This window comes from Tupaia chinensis, unplaced genomic scaffold, assembly GCF_000334495.1.
Source record: "Tupaia chinensis unplaced genomic scaffold, TupChi_1.0 Scaffold144262_1, whole genome shotgun sequence".
NCBI classification, from domain to species: Eukaryota; Metazoa; Chordata; class Mammalia; order Scandentia; family Tupaiidae; genus Tupaia; species Tupaia belangeri.
Window position 1 is genome coordinate 3,544,987 of NW_006204120.1, and position 17,181 is coordinate 3,562,167.

The 17,181-nt window shown below is 41.3% G+C and overlaps 1 protein-coding gene across 3 annotated transcripts in view; it reads right to left on the reverse strand.

Annotated features, from left to right (window-relative positions):
* ERICH6B (glutamate rich 6B) overlaps positions 1–17,181 on the reverse strand; it is a 61,285-nt gene that overhangs the window by 10,877 nt on the left and 33,227 nt on the right. For all 3 annotated transcript variants that reach the window (XM_027767435.1, XM_006166526.2, XM_006166525.2), the window contains exons 7-9: positions 16,678–16,814; positions 14,374–14,435; positions 10,024–10,199 (exon numbers count right to left, since the gene is read on the reverse strand). In XM_027767435.1, the coding sequence (XP_027623236.1) occupies positions 10,024–10,199; positions 14,374–14,435; positions 16,678–16,814 (375 nt within the window). The remainder of the gene's footprint in view (positions 1–10,023; positions 10,200–14,373; positions 14,436–16,677; positions 16,815–17,181) is intronic.

Here is a 17,181-nt window from a genome sequence, read left to right on the forward strand (position 1 = left end):
GTAGCAAAATCCCATAAACTGAGTAGCTTAAAACTACAGAAATGTATTTCTTGACCCCTGGAGGCAGAAGTCTGAAATCAAGGTGTCAGCAGGGTTGGTTCCTTCTGGAGACTTTGAGGAAGAATCTCTTTCATGCTTCTTTCCTCGCTTTTTGGTGATAGAAGTGATACTTGACATCATGTATTCTTGGTTTGGCTACAAGATCCCTAGCTTGTAGACGCATGTGCCACTCCGTCTTTGTTCCCTTCTTCATATGTGGTCTCTGTATTTTCACACTGCTGTCTTCTTATAAAGACACTAGTTGTATTGTAACAAGTTCCATCTTCCAAGAGCCTGTTTCCACATAAGGTCACATTCTGAGGCACTAAGGGTTAGGACTCCAGTACATCTCTTAGAGGGGACACAATTCAACCCAATAATTGGTATATTCATGTTTTTAATTCTTTTTCTTGTATCAGTTTCAGTGACTTATATTTTTCTAGGAAGTTGTTCATTTTATATAAATTTTCAAATTTATTTTCATAAAGAGTTTAAGTTGAGATTAGCAGATGGTGCAATGGTTACATTGCTGGACCTCCATATGATCGACTGTGGCTCAAGTTCTAGACCTGGTGAATTAAAACTCACACTGGGTGTGTGCATGCTCAATATTCTGAGAGGAGAGTGGAGGAAAAGTGATTGCAGTGGCCATCCCCCCGGGGATGATTTCTTGCTTTCTGTCTCTCTCTTTCTTTCTTTCTGGTGAGCACATGTGCTCTGTAGCAAAAATCTCTCTTAAAAAAATAAAGTTTAAGTCAAAAGTTTTTTTTCAAATAAGTATTTTATTTAACTTTATTTATTGATTGATTTTAACTTGACCAGAGGGAGAGAGAGAGAGAGAGAGAGAGAGAGAGAGAGAGAGAGAGAGAGAGAGAGAGAGAGAAAGCAAGCCGGCATGTCGGGGATGAGCAAGCTGCCAGGTCTGGGACTTGAACCGTGGTTGGCCATGTGGGAGTCCACACCACCTTTTAACCACCACACCACCTGCTGGCCCCCTAAGTCATCTATCATTCATATCCTTCTACTTTCATAGGCTGTGTTATTCTATTTTATTTTTTTAATTCCTTGACTTGAAGGCTCATTTATATATTTTAAAATTTTTGTCTTTCTTCTTCTCCACAATCTTTCTCCTCTTTTCTTCTTTATTTAGTTTAAAAAAATTCATGATCAAAAGTGTGCACATGCACAAGAAAGAGAATAGGACAAAGAGACCCTCTGCAGAGGTCAGTCATGCCGCGATCCCTGTCCTCCAGTCCTCCAGCCCACCAGGATCCTGGTCAAGTGTATGTGTGCCTGGCATGTTTGCAGGTTAACTGAGCCGAGGGCTCAAACCGTGGTTGGCTTGTGGCTTCCGGCCTTGCAGTATGGTATGCTATTAACTACATCACAGGGGCCGGGCTTCTTTTTTAATAAAAGTATTTAAAATTGGTATGATTTGAATGTGTTCTCCCAAAAGCATGTGCTGTAAATTTAATACCCAATGCAACGGTGTTGAGAGATGGGCCCTCATGTTCAGGTCATGAGGACTCCAAACTCATGAATGGTTTAATGCCAGTTATAAGAGGACTTGAAGCTTAGCATTCCATCTCTTGCTCTCTCTTGCCTTCTCTTTGCCCTTCTACCATGGATGATGTAATAAGAAGCTTCTCACCAGATGTGGCCCCTAGATCTTGGTCTTCCCAACTTTCAGAACCAATATATTTCTGTTCATTATAAATTACCCAGTCCATAGTATTCTGTTATAGCAGCACAAAACAGACCAAGACAAAAACTGTAAAATCTTGTTTTAACTGTTTCTTAAAAATGTTGATTTTTAAAAATTTTGACTGCCTTCTAAATATTTTCAAATTTCCAATATGATTTTGTTTTTAACAGGTTATTTGTAACAGTGTTCTTATATTTGCCAATGGATAAAATGCTTTCGGTTATGTTGTTACTATTACTAGTGAAAGTGAACTGGGGAGAAAGAGCATAGTCTATATATTGGCTCTTTCGTGTTTGCTATTTGCTTTGTGGCCTAACATGATCAATCATTGCAGTTGTTTTGTGGATACTTGAAAAGAATGTACGTCCTTTGATGGTCTCCTGTTCCCACGTTGGCGTTAAAAATCCAAGCCCCTGAGTTGTCAAGACACATAATTGTACTTCTCCATCATACATGCACCCCTCACCTACCCTGGCTCACACTCTCATCTTATGATTTTATAATTTTCTCTTGTGTCTGGTATTGGTTATTTCCCTTACTATACATTCTCTGTGTTTAAAAGGATGTGCTTATGTTTTATCTCAATTCTCAGGTGTCTGTAGCAGGAAAGATTTTCAGGTCATCTAATATCCCACATTAATCTAACTAGAAGTCAGATCAGTGATTTTCAAACCATTTTTATTTTCATTTTTTTAAAAGGAACAATGGTTTATTATTTTAATTAAGTGGCTAAGCTGCTAAAATCTTAAGGCCTCAACAAATGTTGCATCCAATAATTTTCATTGAAACTAAGACCTACTATTTTGATTATTCTAGGTAAACAGCAATTTCGTTTCTCCAGTGGTTTCCATTTGTCAAACTGTTTGACAGCTTCACATGGTGGGTATGCCTTCAGGGGGTTTTATCAGATGGAGCTTATATATAGTGCAACAGCTGTAGCGAATTTTTTATTGAAAGTCCATCTAGGGGCCAGATAGTGACACAGTGATAATGCAACTTGAATATAAAGTTTCAGTTAATACAACTGGACCCACATGGGAAGGTCTGGGTCTATGATGGGAGGTTTTCTTCTACTTGCTGGACATTGGATGTGTGCCTGTGATCCAGGCTTCCCGAGGCTGACTTTGGATCACAGTATGAAAATCCTGTTGGGGATACCTCTCTCTCTCTCTCTCATGGAAGAAAAAAATAAGGAAACTTAAGAAGAAATGGCAAGTCCATTCATCAGGACTTAGCAGTCATGGTGGCCAAGGAGTCCTATTTTGGTTGCCAGGTCTTCATTGCTGAAGATGATAGTCCTGAGATTTCACAGATAGTTTTTGCATCATTTAAATATATTTCTTTTTTTTAGTTTAATTATAATTTTTTCATATAACAGTTCTTAAAAATCATGAATGAATAATTCCATTTAATTACAAGTTGAATAACACTTTTATTATTATTATTTTTTATATTACATTTAATCACATATATCTTTAAGGTATATAGCATTTATTTTAATATACTTCTTTTTTTAATGAATCAGGGCAATTTTAACATAAATTTTGTTGGCTCATGTTACATCCTGATAGGGATTTTAGAATGCAGTTTAACAATTTCAAATTCATTTTCCATAGATTTTTGCCATAGGGCGGGCGCCACCACGCCCCAACAATTTCAAATTCATTCTCAATAAGTGTGACTCTGAAAAGAGCTGCAGTAAGAAATAGAGTATTTCTAGTGTGCCTTCAACTTACTAAAACATTTGTGGTTCTTTCCTATTTAGCAGCTATTACTCTACGCAATGTACTGAAGAGCTGATGTTTTCAGGTTTTACTTCTCTTTTTGTGACATCTTTAACACAGTCCAAAAAGCAGGTTTCTGTAAGTTTACTGTAGGTTCTAAGAAATTCCTGAAGTTGTTGGGGACCAACAGTTGGTGTAATGGCTATGTCGCTGGACTCCCATGTAATCGACCATGGTGTGAGTCCTGGACCCGGTGGTTTAAACTCACGCTAGGTGTGTGTACGTGTGTGCCCAAGATCCCGAGAGGAGAATGGAGTAGAAGGGATTGCGGCGTGGCCATCTCCCCACAAATCACCCCTGGGGGTGATTTCTTGCTTTCTGTCTCTCCGCCTCTCTTTGTCTTTCTGGTGAGTGCACGCACCCTGTAGCAAAAAACTCCTTTTCTTTAAAAAAAAAAAAAATTCCTTAAATTGTTTAATCTGATGAGATTCTGGTATTCGTGCAGCCATATTCTTCTGATATGTTTGTTAGTCAGCTAATGATGCATGAGTTTTCTTCCTGTTCCAGAAAAATAGTTGTTTGACTTTTGCTTCAGTGTCTGCAGTAAGGCCAGATTTCTTACGTAAGCACAGGCTCTCACCCCTGACAGCAGCATGTGGATGCGGTGCTGCACTGCCAGTTGCACCTGGGAGCAGAGGATGGGCTCAAGGTGGACACAGCAGCTGTTGGATGGACTTAAACTATCTTTTTAAACTGTTGGCGTTTCTTTTTAACTGATGATTTCACCTCCAGATCAAGTATTGTTTTTTTTTACTTTTTTGGAGAGGTTTTTGCTATAGGGCATGTGTGCTCGCCAGACAGAGAGAGAGAGACAGAGAGACAGAACGTGAGAAATCACCCACCATGGGAGATGGTCACGCCGTAATCCCTTCTCCTCCATTCTCTTCTCAGGATCTTGGGCACACTCGCACACGTGCCCGGCGTGAGTTTTAAGCCACCGGGTCTGGGACGTGAACCGCGGTCGACTGTGTGGGAGTCCAGCGACACAGCCATTACGCTAACTGCTGGTTTCCAGATCAAGTATTTTTTTTAAGTTTATTTGTTTTTCTCTTCCATGAGAAAGTGAGAGAGACAAAGAAAGAAAGCAGGAGAGAGAGAGAACTCCTCAACAAGGTCTTTTTTTCCTCAAAAATTATTTTATTTAACTTTATTTATTTATTTATTTATTTACTTATTTATTTTAATTTGACCAGAGAGGGACAGAGTGAGAGAGAGATAGGGAAAGTGAGAAAGGAAGCCACCTGGTCTGGGACTCAAACCATTGTTGACCATGTGGGATTCCAGTGCTCTTAACCACCAGGCCACTGGCGGGCCCCTGAATAGGGCCTTATGTTGTGCTCCACTTCCAGCTTCAGCCAGCTCCAGACTATGGGTACACATATACCAGGTACAGTCAGGGAGATCTTCAGATGTGAACCTGGAACCTTCCCATGTGGATCATCCTCGCAGAGTGTATTGTTTTCCTGCTGTGCCACTGTCTGCCCCTCAGACTATTGTGAACAGTTGAAGAATCCTTTGTTCAAAGAAAGATTACACCACAGTGCCAAAATCCAAGGTAAGATAAAGACATGAGGCCTTCTTTGAGGAGAAGCTGCCTGAGGGGGCCATAGGCACTGCCTTTAAATATCCAGGAGCCTGGGGTGGAGGCTGGTGGAGGGTGACATCAAGACCTGATGATGATTACATGACAAATCTAAACGCTCCCTCTTATACCGAACACTTTACTAGAAATATCTTTGCTTCTACAATACAAGGACCCTACAAAGTAAGAAATATCATTAGCCCCAAGTAAGCAAAGGGTCAGACTTTAGCAATCTGGTCCCTGAGCTGCACATGACGCTACCATCAATCATTAAGCTTCTGGTCACCACCAACATTTAGTCTACAAATCACTGCTCTTATCTTTGTTTTTGTTTTTAAATCCAGAAAAGTACTTTTTTTTTTAATTAATTTTATTGGCAACTAAAAACCGTACTTATTTATGATATTTAGCATGATGTTTTGCTATATGTAACACTATGGAATGGCTAATGACGCTATTTAAGTTACGCATCGCCTTGCATCCTTACTGTTTTGTGGTGAGAACACTTAAAATCTCTCTCAGTAATTTTCAAGTATACAAATATTATTTTTAACTCTAGACACCAGAATGTACAACAGAGCTCTTGAATTTACTCCTGTTTAACCGAAATTGCTTATTCTGTGAGCAATATCTTCCCATTCCCCTTCCTCCCAAGTCTCTGGCTACTCTCTGCTTTTGTGACGTCAACATTTTTAGATTTCACATGTAAGTGAGATGATGTGGATATTTTCTTCCGTGCCTAGCAATGTCCTCCATGTTTATCTATGTTGTGCAATGTCAGATTGCCTTCTTTTTAAAATCTGAGTAGTATTCCACTGGGCATATATATCACATTTTTAAATGGATTCATCTTTTGATGGATACTTAGGTTAAAAAGTGCTTAGTAAAGACGCCTATGTTAGGTCTGTCCTGGTGCCCTATAGGCAGTATCTATGTATTTCTTATGAAAGCATTTATTTGTATTTCAGGTTCTATTTTTAAAAGCCACCCAAAGACAGACTTTCTTGAGAGCTTTTCTTCTTGAGAGGGTGTCTTGTTAAATTTGCTTGTCATGTAATGATATGTATTAATTTATTTTTTTATGATAAGGACCCGGGGCAGAGCAAAATCTCTGTTGCAAAGGTGGAGTTGGCACATTTTCTCTCACTGGGAAATACTGGGTCTCTGGGAAAGTCATGCCGCATTTTTGCACAGAAAAACAGAAAAATACCTCATGACTTTCCTGATGACCTAATATAAAATAAATGGCCATTTTAAAAGTCTGAAACTCATCACCATTTGCTTGGGGACCTAGTATGAGGCTACGAACTAATGATTAAGAAAAAAGCCACTGTCTCTCTCTCTCTCTCTTTTTTTAATTTAATTTTATTTTTTTGAGAGATTTTTTTTGCTACAGGGCGAGTGCACTCACCAGAAAGACAGAGACAGAAAGTGAGAAATCACCCCCCAGGGGGGATGGCCGCGCCGCAATCCCTTCTCCTCCACTCTTCTCTCAGGATCTTGGGAATGCACGCACACGTGCCCGGTGTGAGTTTAAGCCACTGGGTCGGGGCCTCGAACCTCGTTTGACCACATAGGAGTCCAGTGACATAGCCGTTACACTAACTGTTGGTCCCCCGCTGTGTCTCTGATCGTTCCTTCTGCCTACACTGGCTCACAGCAAGGACCTGTGCTGTGGGGGAGCTGCATCTAAGTGCTCCTTGGCTGCTGTGGGGCTGTTGGACCCTGGGCTGTGGGGCTGGATTATAAACAGCGCTACTTGACTTAGCTAAGGACTTGGAAATTTATTGCCCATTTGTAAAACAAACACACCAAGACAAACAAATGTCCCACTCCCGGTCACAGCTCGCTGGTGCTTCCCAATCTGAAGGATGGGTTAGGAAGGATCCTCTGCTCAAAGATCTTGGTGAGAACTTTTCTTTTGCTGTGGGGAGGACATTTAAGCTGGTGGGGGGCACATGCAGCAGGAGTAAAAGCTCTCAGGCAGGACAGACCATGGAGTGTGGGAAGAATATGGAGTTAACTACTCTAATTGGATTGAGAAACCAAGAAAGCCTTCTTTAATTTGTTGGAAGAGAATGCTGAAGATCCTAAATGTGGCCTTAACAAAACCTACAGCATTGTCTGTTAAAACCCTTATGCAGCATTTTTCTCATGGCATCTAATGACAATTGACCTAGGATAGTACCTTTTTATAAGTAAGACTTATATAAATCTTTTGTAAGATTTTTTATATGAATTCCAATTTATTAGAGGAGGAGCCTTTATTTTTATAAGGGTTCTCCATTGCAACGTGTGCTCCATGAGAACAAAGACTTTGTTTTGTTTACTCCTGTATTTCCGGCACCTAGAGGAGAGCCTGGGTTATAGTGTGTTATAGGCACTATAAACCCTTCTGTCCTTAGGGGTTCTGACTGGTCCCATGGATTTTCATTAATGCGCAGGCACAGGAGTGAAGGGGTACCACACTTCCTGTTCCCTGTCTGGAGGCCACAGGAGTCTACATCTTGATTAACAGTGTCAGTTTCTTATTTTCTTCCACCTTTGCCACAAACAAAGCCACCTCATCACAGTAAGATGTTGGGTCGCCTTTCCTCTTAGAGCAAACTGTTTCGTTACCCCCTTGACACACAGCAGGACTACCTTTCCCAGCCTCTTGCAGCTGGCTGAGGTCATATTGACTCACTCTGGTCAATGGCATTAAGTCTGGACCCTGGCTTTCACTTTCTGTGCTTTCATCTATACCCAAAGAACTCCAAGATGGTAGAGACTCATGATGAAAGGCCTAGAACCCAGACCCACTTGGGAGCAGAGCCGCTCAGTAGAGCCACAAGGCTCAAAATAGACACGACAGGAGCAACAACTACGTGACTATTTATTAAACCACTTGGCTTAATTAGGCAATGGGAAGCATTTATCTCAGCAGCTAACAAGCATTATCCTAATACAAGCTTTGTGTCCTTGAGACAATAGCTCTACTTGACCTGGGCACCCAAGATAAATTCCCTGCTCCTCTTTCACTCGCTCACAGCTATCTATTTGGTCTTAATGGCACTTGGCCCAACCAGCCTTCTGATTGCTGTTCTCTCAGTTCAATGAATGCAAGGTCTCTTACACAGCTTTTTTCTCATGGCATCTAATGACAGTTGACCAAGCATTAAATAGTACTTTTTTATAAGTAAGCTTTCTATAAATCTTTTGTAAGATTTTTTTTATGTGAATTCCAATTTATTAGGGGAGGAGCCCTTATTTTTAGAAGGGTTCTCCATGGGAACATAAGCTCCATGAGAACAAAAGCTTTGTTTTGTTTATGCCTGTATTTCCGGCACGTAGAGGGGAGCCTGGGGTAAAGTGTGTTATAGGCACATATTTACTGAAGGCATAATGTCTATCACATTGCATATTTGCCACATTAATGCCTCTGTTCTGAGCTTCAGACAGTGTCATTAGCTTACTCGCAATGATGCTAACATGTCGAGACCAGTTTTCATATGATTTTATGGCATTAGTCTTTATAAATATACCATGTGATTGATTTTTTAATAGCTTCCATTTTTTAGAGCAATCACAGCAAATTGAGTGGGAAGTACAGATTCCCACATAACCCCTGCTCCACACATGTGCAACCTCCACAGCTATCAACATTTCCCACCAGGGTGGAACATTTGCTACAAGTAATGAACCTACACCATCTTCCCAAACCCACGGTTTACATTTGGGTTCACTCTTGGTGGTGTACCTTCGGTGAGTTTTGACAAATGTGTAATGACAGGTATTCACCATTACGGTGTCAGGCAGAATAGTTTCATTGCCCTAAAAACTCTCTGTGCTCCACCTATTCATCCTTCCTTCCCCATGAATCCCTGGCAATCGCTGATCCTTTCATTGTTTCCATAGTTTGGCCTTTTCTTGTTTGGGATCGTATAGTACATAGTCTTATTTATTTATTTTTTTAAAGTTTATTTTTTTCGGGACCAACAGATGGCATAATGGTTATGTCACTAGATTCCCACACAGTTGATCGTGGCTCAAGTCACGGACCTGATGGCTTAAAGTCATGCCGGGTGTGTGTGCATGCATGCCCAAGAACCCAAGAGGAGAATGGAGAAGGGATTGTGGCGTGGCCATCTCCCCTGGGGGGTGATTTCTTACTTTCTGTCTCTCTCTGTCTTTCTGGCAAATGCACACACCCTATAGCAAAAACCTCCCCCCCAAAAAAAAGTTAATTTCTTTCTTTCCTGAGCAAGAGAAATAGAGAGAGAGAGAGAGAGAGAGAGAGAGAGAGAGACAGTACTCCTAGCAGAGTCCTGATGCCACAATCCACCCCCAGCCTTTAGCCAGCCCTGGTCATGGGTATATGTGTTCCTGGGATACTCACGGAGGTCTCTGTACACAGACTGAGAATCTTCTCATGTGGATTTCCTCACAGAACATCAGAGTTCCTGTTGTACCATTGTTGGCACTCATATGTAGCCTTTTAAAATTTGCTTCTTTCATTTAATAATGTTCACTTAAGGTTATTGAGTGTTTTTTTCTGGTTAGACAGCTCATTTCTTTTTGGTGGTAAGTAATATTCCATTGTATGAATGTACTGCAATTTATTTATACATTCACCATGTGATTGTATAAATCATCATATAAATCATTTTTTTACATGCATTCTAATTTATTAAGGAGGAACCTATATCCTATAGTATTTATTTCCTTTATTCTTCTTACACCTATTTAGTTGCCTCTTATAGGCCCTGAAGGTAGAAGATTCCCAATATATTTTAGTAAAATACCTAGTTAATCTGCCAGTAATCTCCACACTCAGCTGTACCTCTACATACTGGGCACGTTTTTCTTATTTGAATTCATATTGTATACAGATTCTACGCAAAGGAAAAACACCAATGCCCCACCACACTTACCTTTGTCTTTTTATTTATCCATTCCATATCTACTTCTAATTTTTCTGTTTTCTTCTTAGGACGAGCAATACGGCGACGAGGCTTTGTGATTTCTTCTGTCTCAGACTTCTGTTCTTCTGGTGGTTGAGTCAATAAATGAAATGTAACAGTGGAGGACATATCTGTCGTCCTGTGACCTGCCAATTAGGGATGAAATTGAATAAGCTTCTGGTGGAAAAGAGAAAGAAAACTTAGAATTAGCTCTCTCAAGGCATGAAAGGGAGCCTGAGGATTTGAGAGGTCAGCCATTTTTCCCCAAGAAAGAAAGGCTGCCGGTCGTAGAAAAAACAAGGCCTTGGAAGCAAGAAACATAAGGATTGAAATGACAGCTCTGTTTGTTGTTGTTTATAAATCATTTACTCAACACATATTTACCAAGGGCCTGCTGTGTGCCAGCTCAGTGCTTAATGCTGTGTATGATGATCGAGATGTGGAGTAATATACCAACTACAGTATGGAGCGCTCATTCAACAGGAAGAACGGCTACTAATTGCAAAGATAGGCTAAGCTGAGGGTCAGAAAAAGGAAACATGCCTTAAACATGTTGCTTTAAGTTAAAACATAAATGCATATTAACATCCCACTTAAAGCATAGGGCAATGGGTCCACCCATGGTGTGGTAATTAGGTGGTTGGATCCCACATAGTTGATTGTGTGGTTCAAGTCCTGGACCTGGCAGCTTGAAAAACTCACCACGTGTATGCATGTGTGTGCACCCAAAATCCCGAAAGAAGAAATGGAGATGGGCTTGTGATTTGACTATGCCCTTTGGGGAAGGGGGGATTTTCTTGCTTTTTCTTTCTCTCTGGCATGGTAAAAAGAAAATGTAAGGGAAGGTTTTTCCTTTGAATGTAGGTCTGATGATGGGGGTTAAGTCGTGCGATCATTTTTTTTTTTCATATATACCCATAGTTCATTATTTATTATTTTAATTTTTGTTCTCTCTCTCTCTCTTTTTTAAGGTTTTGCCATAGGGTACATGTGCTCACTAGAATGAAAGAGAGAGAGAGAGACAGTGAAAGGGAAAGTGAGAAATCACCCCCACGGTTGATGGTCATGCCGCAATTCCTTCTCTATTCTCCTCTTGAGACATGGGCTCATGTGCACATGCACCTAGTGGGACTTCCAAGCTGCCAGGTCCAGAATTTGAACTGGAGTCCAGCACTTTAACCACCAAGCTACTTGCTGGCTCCTATTACTTAAAATTTTTGACAGTTTCTAACTTATCTGAATACAGAATCATATATATATGTGTATGTGTGTGTGTGTGTGTGTGTGTGTATATATACACACATGTATATATATATACACACATGTATATATATATATATATACACACACACACAGATTGGCTTAAGATTGGCTACTTTCATTTAATAATATTTACTAATATTCACTTAAGGTTACTCACTGCTTTTTTTTCTAGTTTGATAGCTCTTTTATTTTAGGGGTAAGTAATATTCCATTGTATGAATGTACTCCAGTTTATTTATACATTCACCGTGTTATTGATGTTTTTACATGAATTCTAATTTATTAGGGAAGGACCTACATACTATAGTATATACATTCAATACACTTCCCAATTGTTTTGAGGGGGTTTATAAACTGAAGGGTATGTGCATTCATCAGAAAGATACAGAAAGACAGAGAAAGGGAGAGAGAGAACGTACCCCCCTCAATGGGGTTCAGTAACACTACAATACCTTCTCTATTTCTCTATCCTTTCAGGATCAACAATTTAGCAAAAAATTATAATGATAATGATTATAATATAGGCAGCAGTAAAAGATGGGAGCCCTTCTGAAATATAACTGGTACCTATCATGCTTTTCAAGCTACTGGGGATGGGATTTCAATTGTGGGGTTGAAGATGTGGGATCCAGCTTTCTTAACCACAGGGTCATGGGATTGGCACCATCTCCCAATCTTTTTGTATGTTTGCTTCACATCTAATTCAAAGCAGTTTTTTCTTTTAGTTCTTGAGATTTTTTTGCCATAGGGCATGGAAGCTCGCTGGAGAGACAGAGAGAGACTGAAAGGGAGAAATCACTCCCTGGGATGATGCCCACCCTACAATCCCTTCTCTTCCATATGCCTCTTGGGCTTTTGGGGACACAGGCACATGTGCCCGGTGCGTTTCAAGTTGCCAGGTCTGAGACTCGAACTGCAATCAGCCATTTGTGAGTCCAACACCTTAGAGTCCTGCGAGTCTAGCCAGGTTAGAGGGAAGTCAGTTAGAGAGCTCTGAGTGGCCTAGAATATTATGTTTCTTTATAAAAAGTTCAAGTCTATTAGACTTTAATTGTCCAGAGATGTAGGGAGTAGGTGGGGTGGTTGTGGGAGAGGTAAGGGGAATGTGGCCACTGGCTTTTTAACAAATTTTATTTTCCAGCTGGAAGTCCTACTTTGGGCATATGGCAGTAGAGGGTCATCAAAGGCCTTTCTTTCCTCCAAGGCGAGGAAAACCATGCATCCATTCAAGAAACACTCAGTGAGTGCCTACTGTGTGCCTTGCTAAAGTGTCCAGTTAAAAGGATGCGGGCATTTATGGTCGAAAGGGAAGAGAACACAAGCAGTAGAAAGCATGACATAGTAAGTACAAAGAACATTTGCTGTGTTTTTGGTGGGGCTGAAAATCTGAATCCCCTTCCTTGTTCATGGGGTACCACACTGTGTGGGTCTGGTGGTAGGCAAAGCCTTTGTATTTTGGTAATTGAAGGAGGAAATTCCTCCTCTCCCTACCCCCTGGCTCTAATGAGGACCTTAGACCTAGACTTAGACATCGCTCCCCATCCTCACACCGCTTTTTCTCCAAACACATTGGCCTTTTATTGGTCCATGAACATGCCAGGTGGATTGTGGAGATCAGCCAATCTGAAAACATGTGATTAAAACATGTGGCCTGTAGACACATGCAGAAATGCACTTCCATAAGCTACTCTAGCAGGGCTATTGAGAAACATCTACATACGAAAGCAGTATCTGCCTGTTGTCAATGGTTGTCTTCCTGTTGTTGATACCCAATACCCCATACTGCCCAGTACTGGGCTAAAGGAAGTCACATGTGTTTATCAGATTGTCCTCCAAAAAGATCAGAGAAATTATATGGCGCCAGTCATTTTCACATCTTCAGACGATTTACATAAAAAACAACTGGCTTTGCATTCCTCCCTTATTCTCTTTGCATTCCACTTCCTTCTTTCTTTCCCATTCCTTTTGCAACCCATTTTCCCCCTTCCCCCATTTTCTGCCCTTTAAAAAAATAAACCTGAGGTTGGTTCTGGTCACAACTTCTCCATCAGAGAAGCTGTGCCCACCCAATCCTCGTTTTTCTTTACTTGTGTGTCTTTGTGTGTTTGTTATTGCGTCTATTTCTAATCCACAGCCTTCCCCACTCAGAGAAACGTGTTCATGCCGAGCTGGTCCCGGCAGTGAATAGTCTTGAATTTGGCCTGAGAGGTTTTGTTATGAATGTGGCGTTTCCACTTAATGACTAGGTAATCTTAGACAAGTCACTTAGCCTCTCTGAACATTGGTTTCTTTATCCTACTACATGTGGTTATGAAGATTGATTTGAATCAGAAAGTACATGTGAAATGCAGTAATCATCCCTCTAGAGTCAGGCCAGGGACATAAGATGGCATTGGGAGAAGGAAACACTGTCTTGTGAGGGAATCTGAGGCTATGACCTGGCTCATGACCTGGCTCAATGAGAAAAAGCTGCACGATGGATTAACTATGTCTCCCATGGGTATTATTATTTCTACATTAGTTACATCTAGTAATCTGATAGCTATTCCATATTGTGGTTTTGAGTTTTTGAATTAAGTAACCTGGTAACTTAGCCCCTTAACTCAAGGTTTCCATGATTAGGAAATCTGGTAACCTCCATGATTTGGAAATCTTAATAGCTGAATTCCAAATCCCTCCAACCTCTTGACAAAGGAGCTATTTCTTTGCTAAATTTTGCATTAATATTGCCTTCCTGGGCCCCCTTTTCCCCACAAATCTGGGTTAGATCCCCTCCTATGTGGTCCCCTAGCATGCCTTTCCCATGGTAAGACTTAATGATTTTACATAGCAATTCCCTGCTTTCTTGTCTAGTCTCACCTCCTACCACCAAGGGATAAGTCTAGGCTGTTTAAGCCTCACTCAGTATTTTATCTCTGGCAGTAGGACCTTATTAGCCCAGTAGGTACTCAAGTGAAGGAAAGAGCATTTTTGCTTCTTGAAAGTACACGGCAGAAGGTAGGAGATAGTGATAAGGAGAGACAGCCAGTGGTTAGAAAATGGCAAAGTAGTGCTTACTGTCACGTTTCTTCATAAGCCATAGAATAGCTTCCTTGTATTTTCCAAAGTTTTTCTTCAACCTGAAAAGAACATGAATCATCTTTAAGAGTCAAGACCAAATTCATGTTTACATTCATGATCCACAGTGTAGGCAGTATGGAGTCTGCTGTCTCTGACATTGGTGGAAAGTTGGACCTATAGCTCTGTTTTCTGACCCAGCTTTCCTCCCAGTCAATGCTCAGGAAGACAGGGATGACCCCTGGTATTGACTCTGTGCTCTGTCCTCACAGCTAGCTGACCTTCAACCTGGGTGCATTGGCTGATCTCAAAACCTCTCAAAATAAACTCAGTGAGGATCTTCTTGGTGACTAGAGACAGGACAGAGAAGTCAAAATACAAGTTAGATGAGTTAGATGCATGCACCTCGATTTTCTATGGTTTGTCTAAATCTAAGCAAGAGTTTTGATGGAAACAGTATGGAAAACAGCATTGTCTCTGAAGTGGACAAAGCCTCTTGAAACTCCTTTGCATCTAGTAGGAAATTTTCAAATAAGCTCACTAAAAATGACTTCCCATGAAAGTCACACTAAGTTACAGCCTTTCAAAATGATCAAGCCCTTTACCCTGTCTCATGTTAATACGCAAAGTGAGTCATCCTGGCATTTCAATGGCTTGAACTATTTTACTTCCAAACAAGGGCGGTCTCCAGGGCAGCTGCTATTACCTGGTTCTCAGATCGGAACTCCCTGAAAGGGAATGTGCCAGGAAGAGAGATTCCCAGGCTTAATCAGATCTGAGAAAAGTTTTTGACATGGCAAGTTTTAAGTTCTTGGTTCAGATTTCTTGAAGAAAGCATATTAACAGCCCCCACAATCCCTCCCTTTGCTGGGAGGGGCTAAGCGAGTTCACCCCGCAGAGAGCAATAGCGCACGGTTGTACGTTGGAAGCAATGAGGGGAACTTGAGAAGGAGCACTTCATGGCCCATTTGTACCAAATGTCATTCATTTTATTGGCAAGCACTTTTGATGAAATTGAAGCAATTACCTAGCCTTCTGGCATCTGTGAAAGAATAAAGACTAAGGAGCAGGATGGTGTGGAGGTCTATCCATCAGGTTGAGAGCAAGATACCAAATGCAGACAAGAGTTAAACTCCAGAGAGGGGATCTAGCCAGGGGCACCCAAGGCCCTCCTGGGAAAGGATGGGAATTCCTTCTTTCGCTTTTTGCATCTTTGCAAATAGGTAGAATCCCCACCAGTTAGTCCCTCAATGGAAGACTTTGGGGTACACTCTACTGTAACCCCAGAGCTTAGGCTGGCACACAGGAAGTGCTCAGGAAGTACTTGTTGAATGCAGACAGGTTAGAACTAACCTCTGTTATAGGCTTCAGTGGGAAGAAGGGGAAGAAGTGGGACATGGGTAGTAGGATGACTCACCAAGAGGTTATTTGGCCTTTGTCTTTGTTGATCCAAATACCTGGGGATCCTTTGGGTTTTGCTCTCTGTGTTTTACCTTCCCCTTCTCTAGAGAAGCCTCAGGAATCTCTTTCCCAGGACTCTCCTAAGACCACAGCAGAAGTTACTGGCAGTCAGTCTCTTTCTGACTTTTGTGAATGTCTGAACTCACCAAAGTGATTAAGAAGGGTGCCCTGTCCCCCTCAGCCTATTCCACTGCTGGAGAGTTGCCAAAGGCCCACACGGGCTTGGGCACCTTGCTGTGCCAGATTTTGGACTCCGGCTAAGGAAAGCAGGTTTCCATGTCCTGAGTAAGTTCTGCACCACGAGATGGATATACAAACAAGCTCTGGAACATTTTGTGTCTTGGGGCCTTGCCAACTAAAAAAGACCTGTTGTCAGCAACGGATCTGCCATGACTATATCCTTTTCTACTGCAAGTAGGGGATATGGCCACGATTCTCAAGGCCTTCCCTCTTCCAGAAAGCTCAGACAAGCATTAGCCAGGCTAGGATGAAGCCAGGGAATTTTCTGGGCAGATGTTCAGGATCTTGACGTCCCATTGCCACTTCTCTTACAGGCCCAGGGGTCTGAAGCTTCTAGATGTTTGTGGTCCCTCTGCCACTGCCTGCCTTTGTTCCTACCCTGTGTCTCTCATGCTTGTGATTTCATTGCTCTTGAAATCTTGGATCATTCTGTCCACCCAACCCCTGGATCTTTGCCCTTGTGTCTGGCTTGTATCTACTTTAAACTCGAGGGACCTTCTTGGCCTTGGACTTAATGCTTTTCCCTTGTGCCCAGTTTCTACTTCTGCTGCCAGGTCTGGCTGACCTGAACCCATGGTCAGTAGCTCCTGTCTAGTCACTTACAAAATTCCCAATTTCTTTCTGTTTTCAGTTGCCAGTAGCTTAGTCGAGGGGATGTCAAAGTCCTCTTCTACTTCACTGCGAGCAGCCATTTCTTGAATAATCATCTTAAACACTGCTTGATAAGAGCTGCCCAGAAGCTACAAAAGGACCACAGAATGAAATATCCAGAAAGTGAACATTAATGCTTTACTAGTTCATCATTTTTCTGACTCCCAAAGCTACCAGGTGACATGTGAACATGTTATAAAAAAAAACAAACCAACAAAGCATGTGCACATCCCTCCCCCCTCCCCTGTCAACCAACCGGTGGGAACAGTAGGGTAGATAGCAAAAGTTCTTATACAGAGTATTTCTGTTATTATCATACCCTCTTCCTGTTCCCCAATTCACTCAAGAATTTTTATAAACATCAGTATGCCAAAAAATCTTTTGAAAAAAATAAAATGATCATCTTTTCCAAATGTGGAGTTGGCTATAAAATCTAAAGATGTTTCTGTGTGTTAA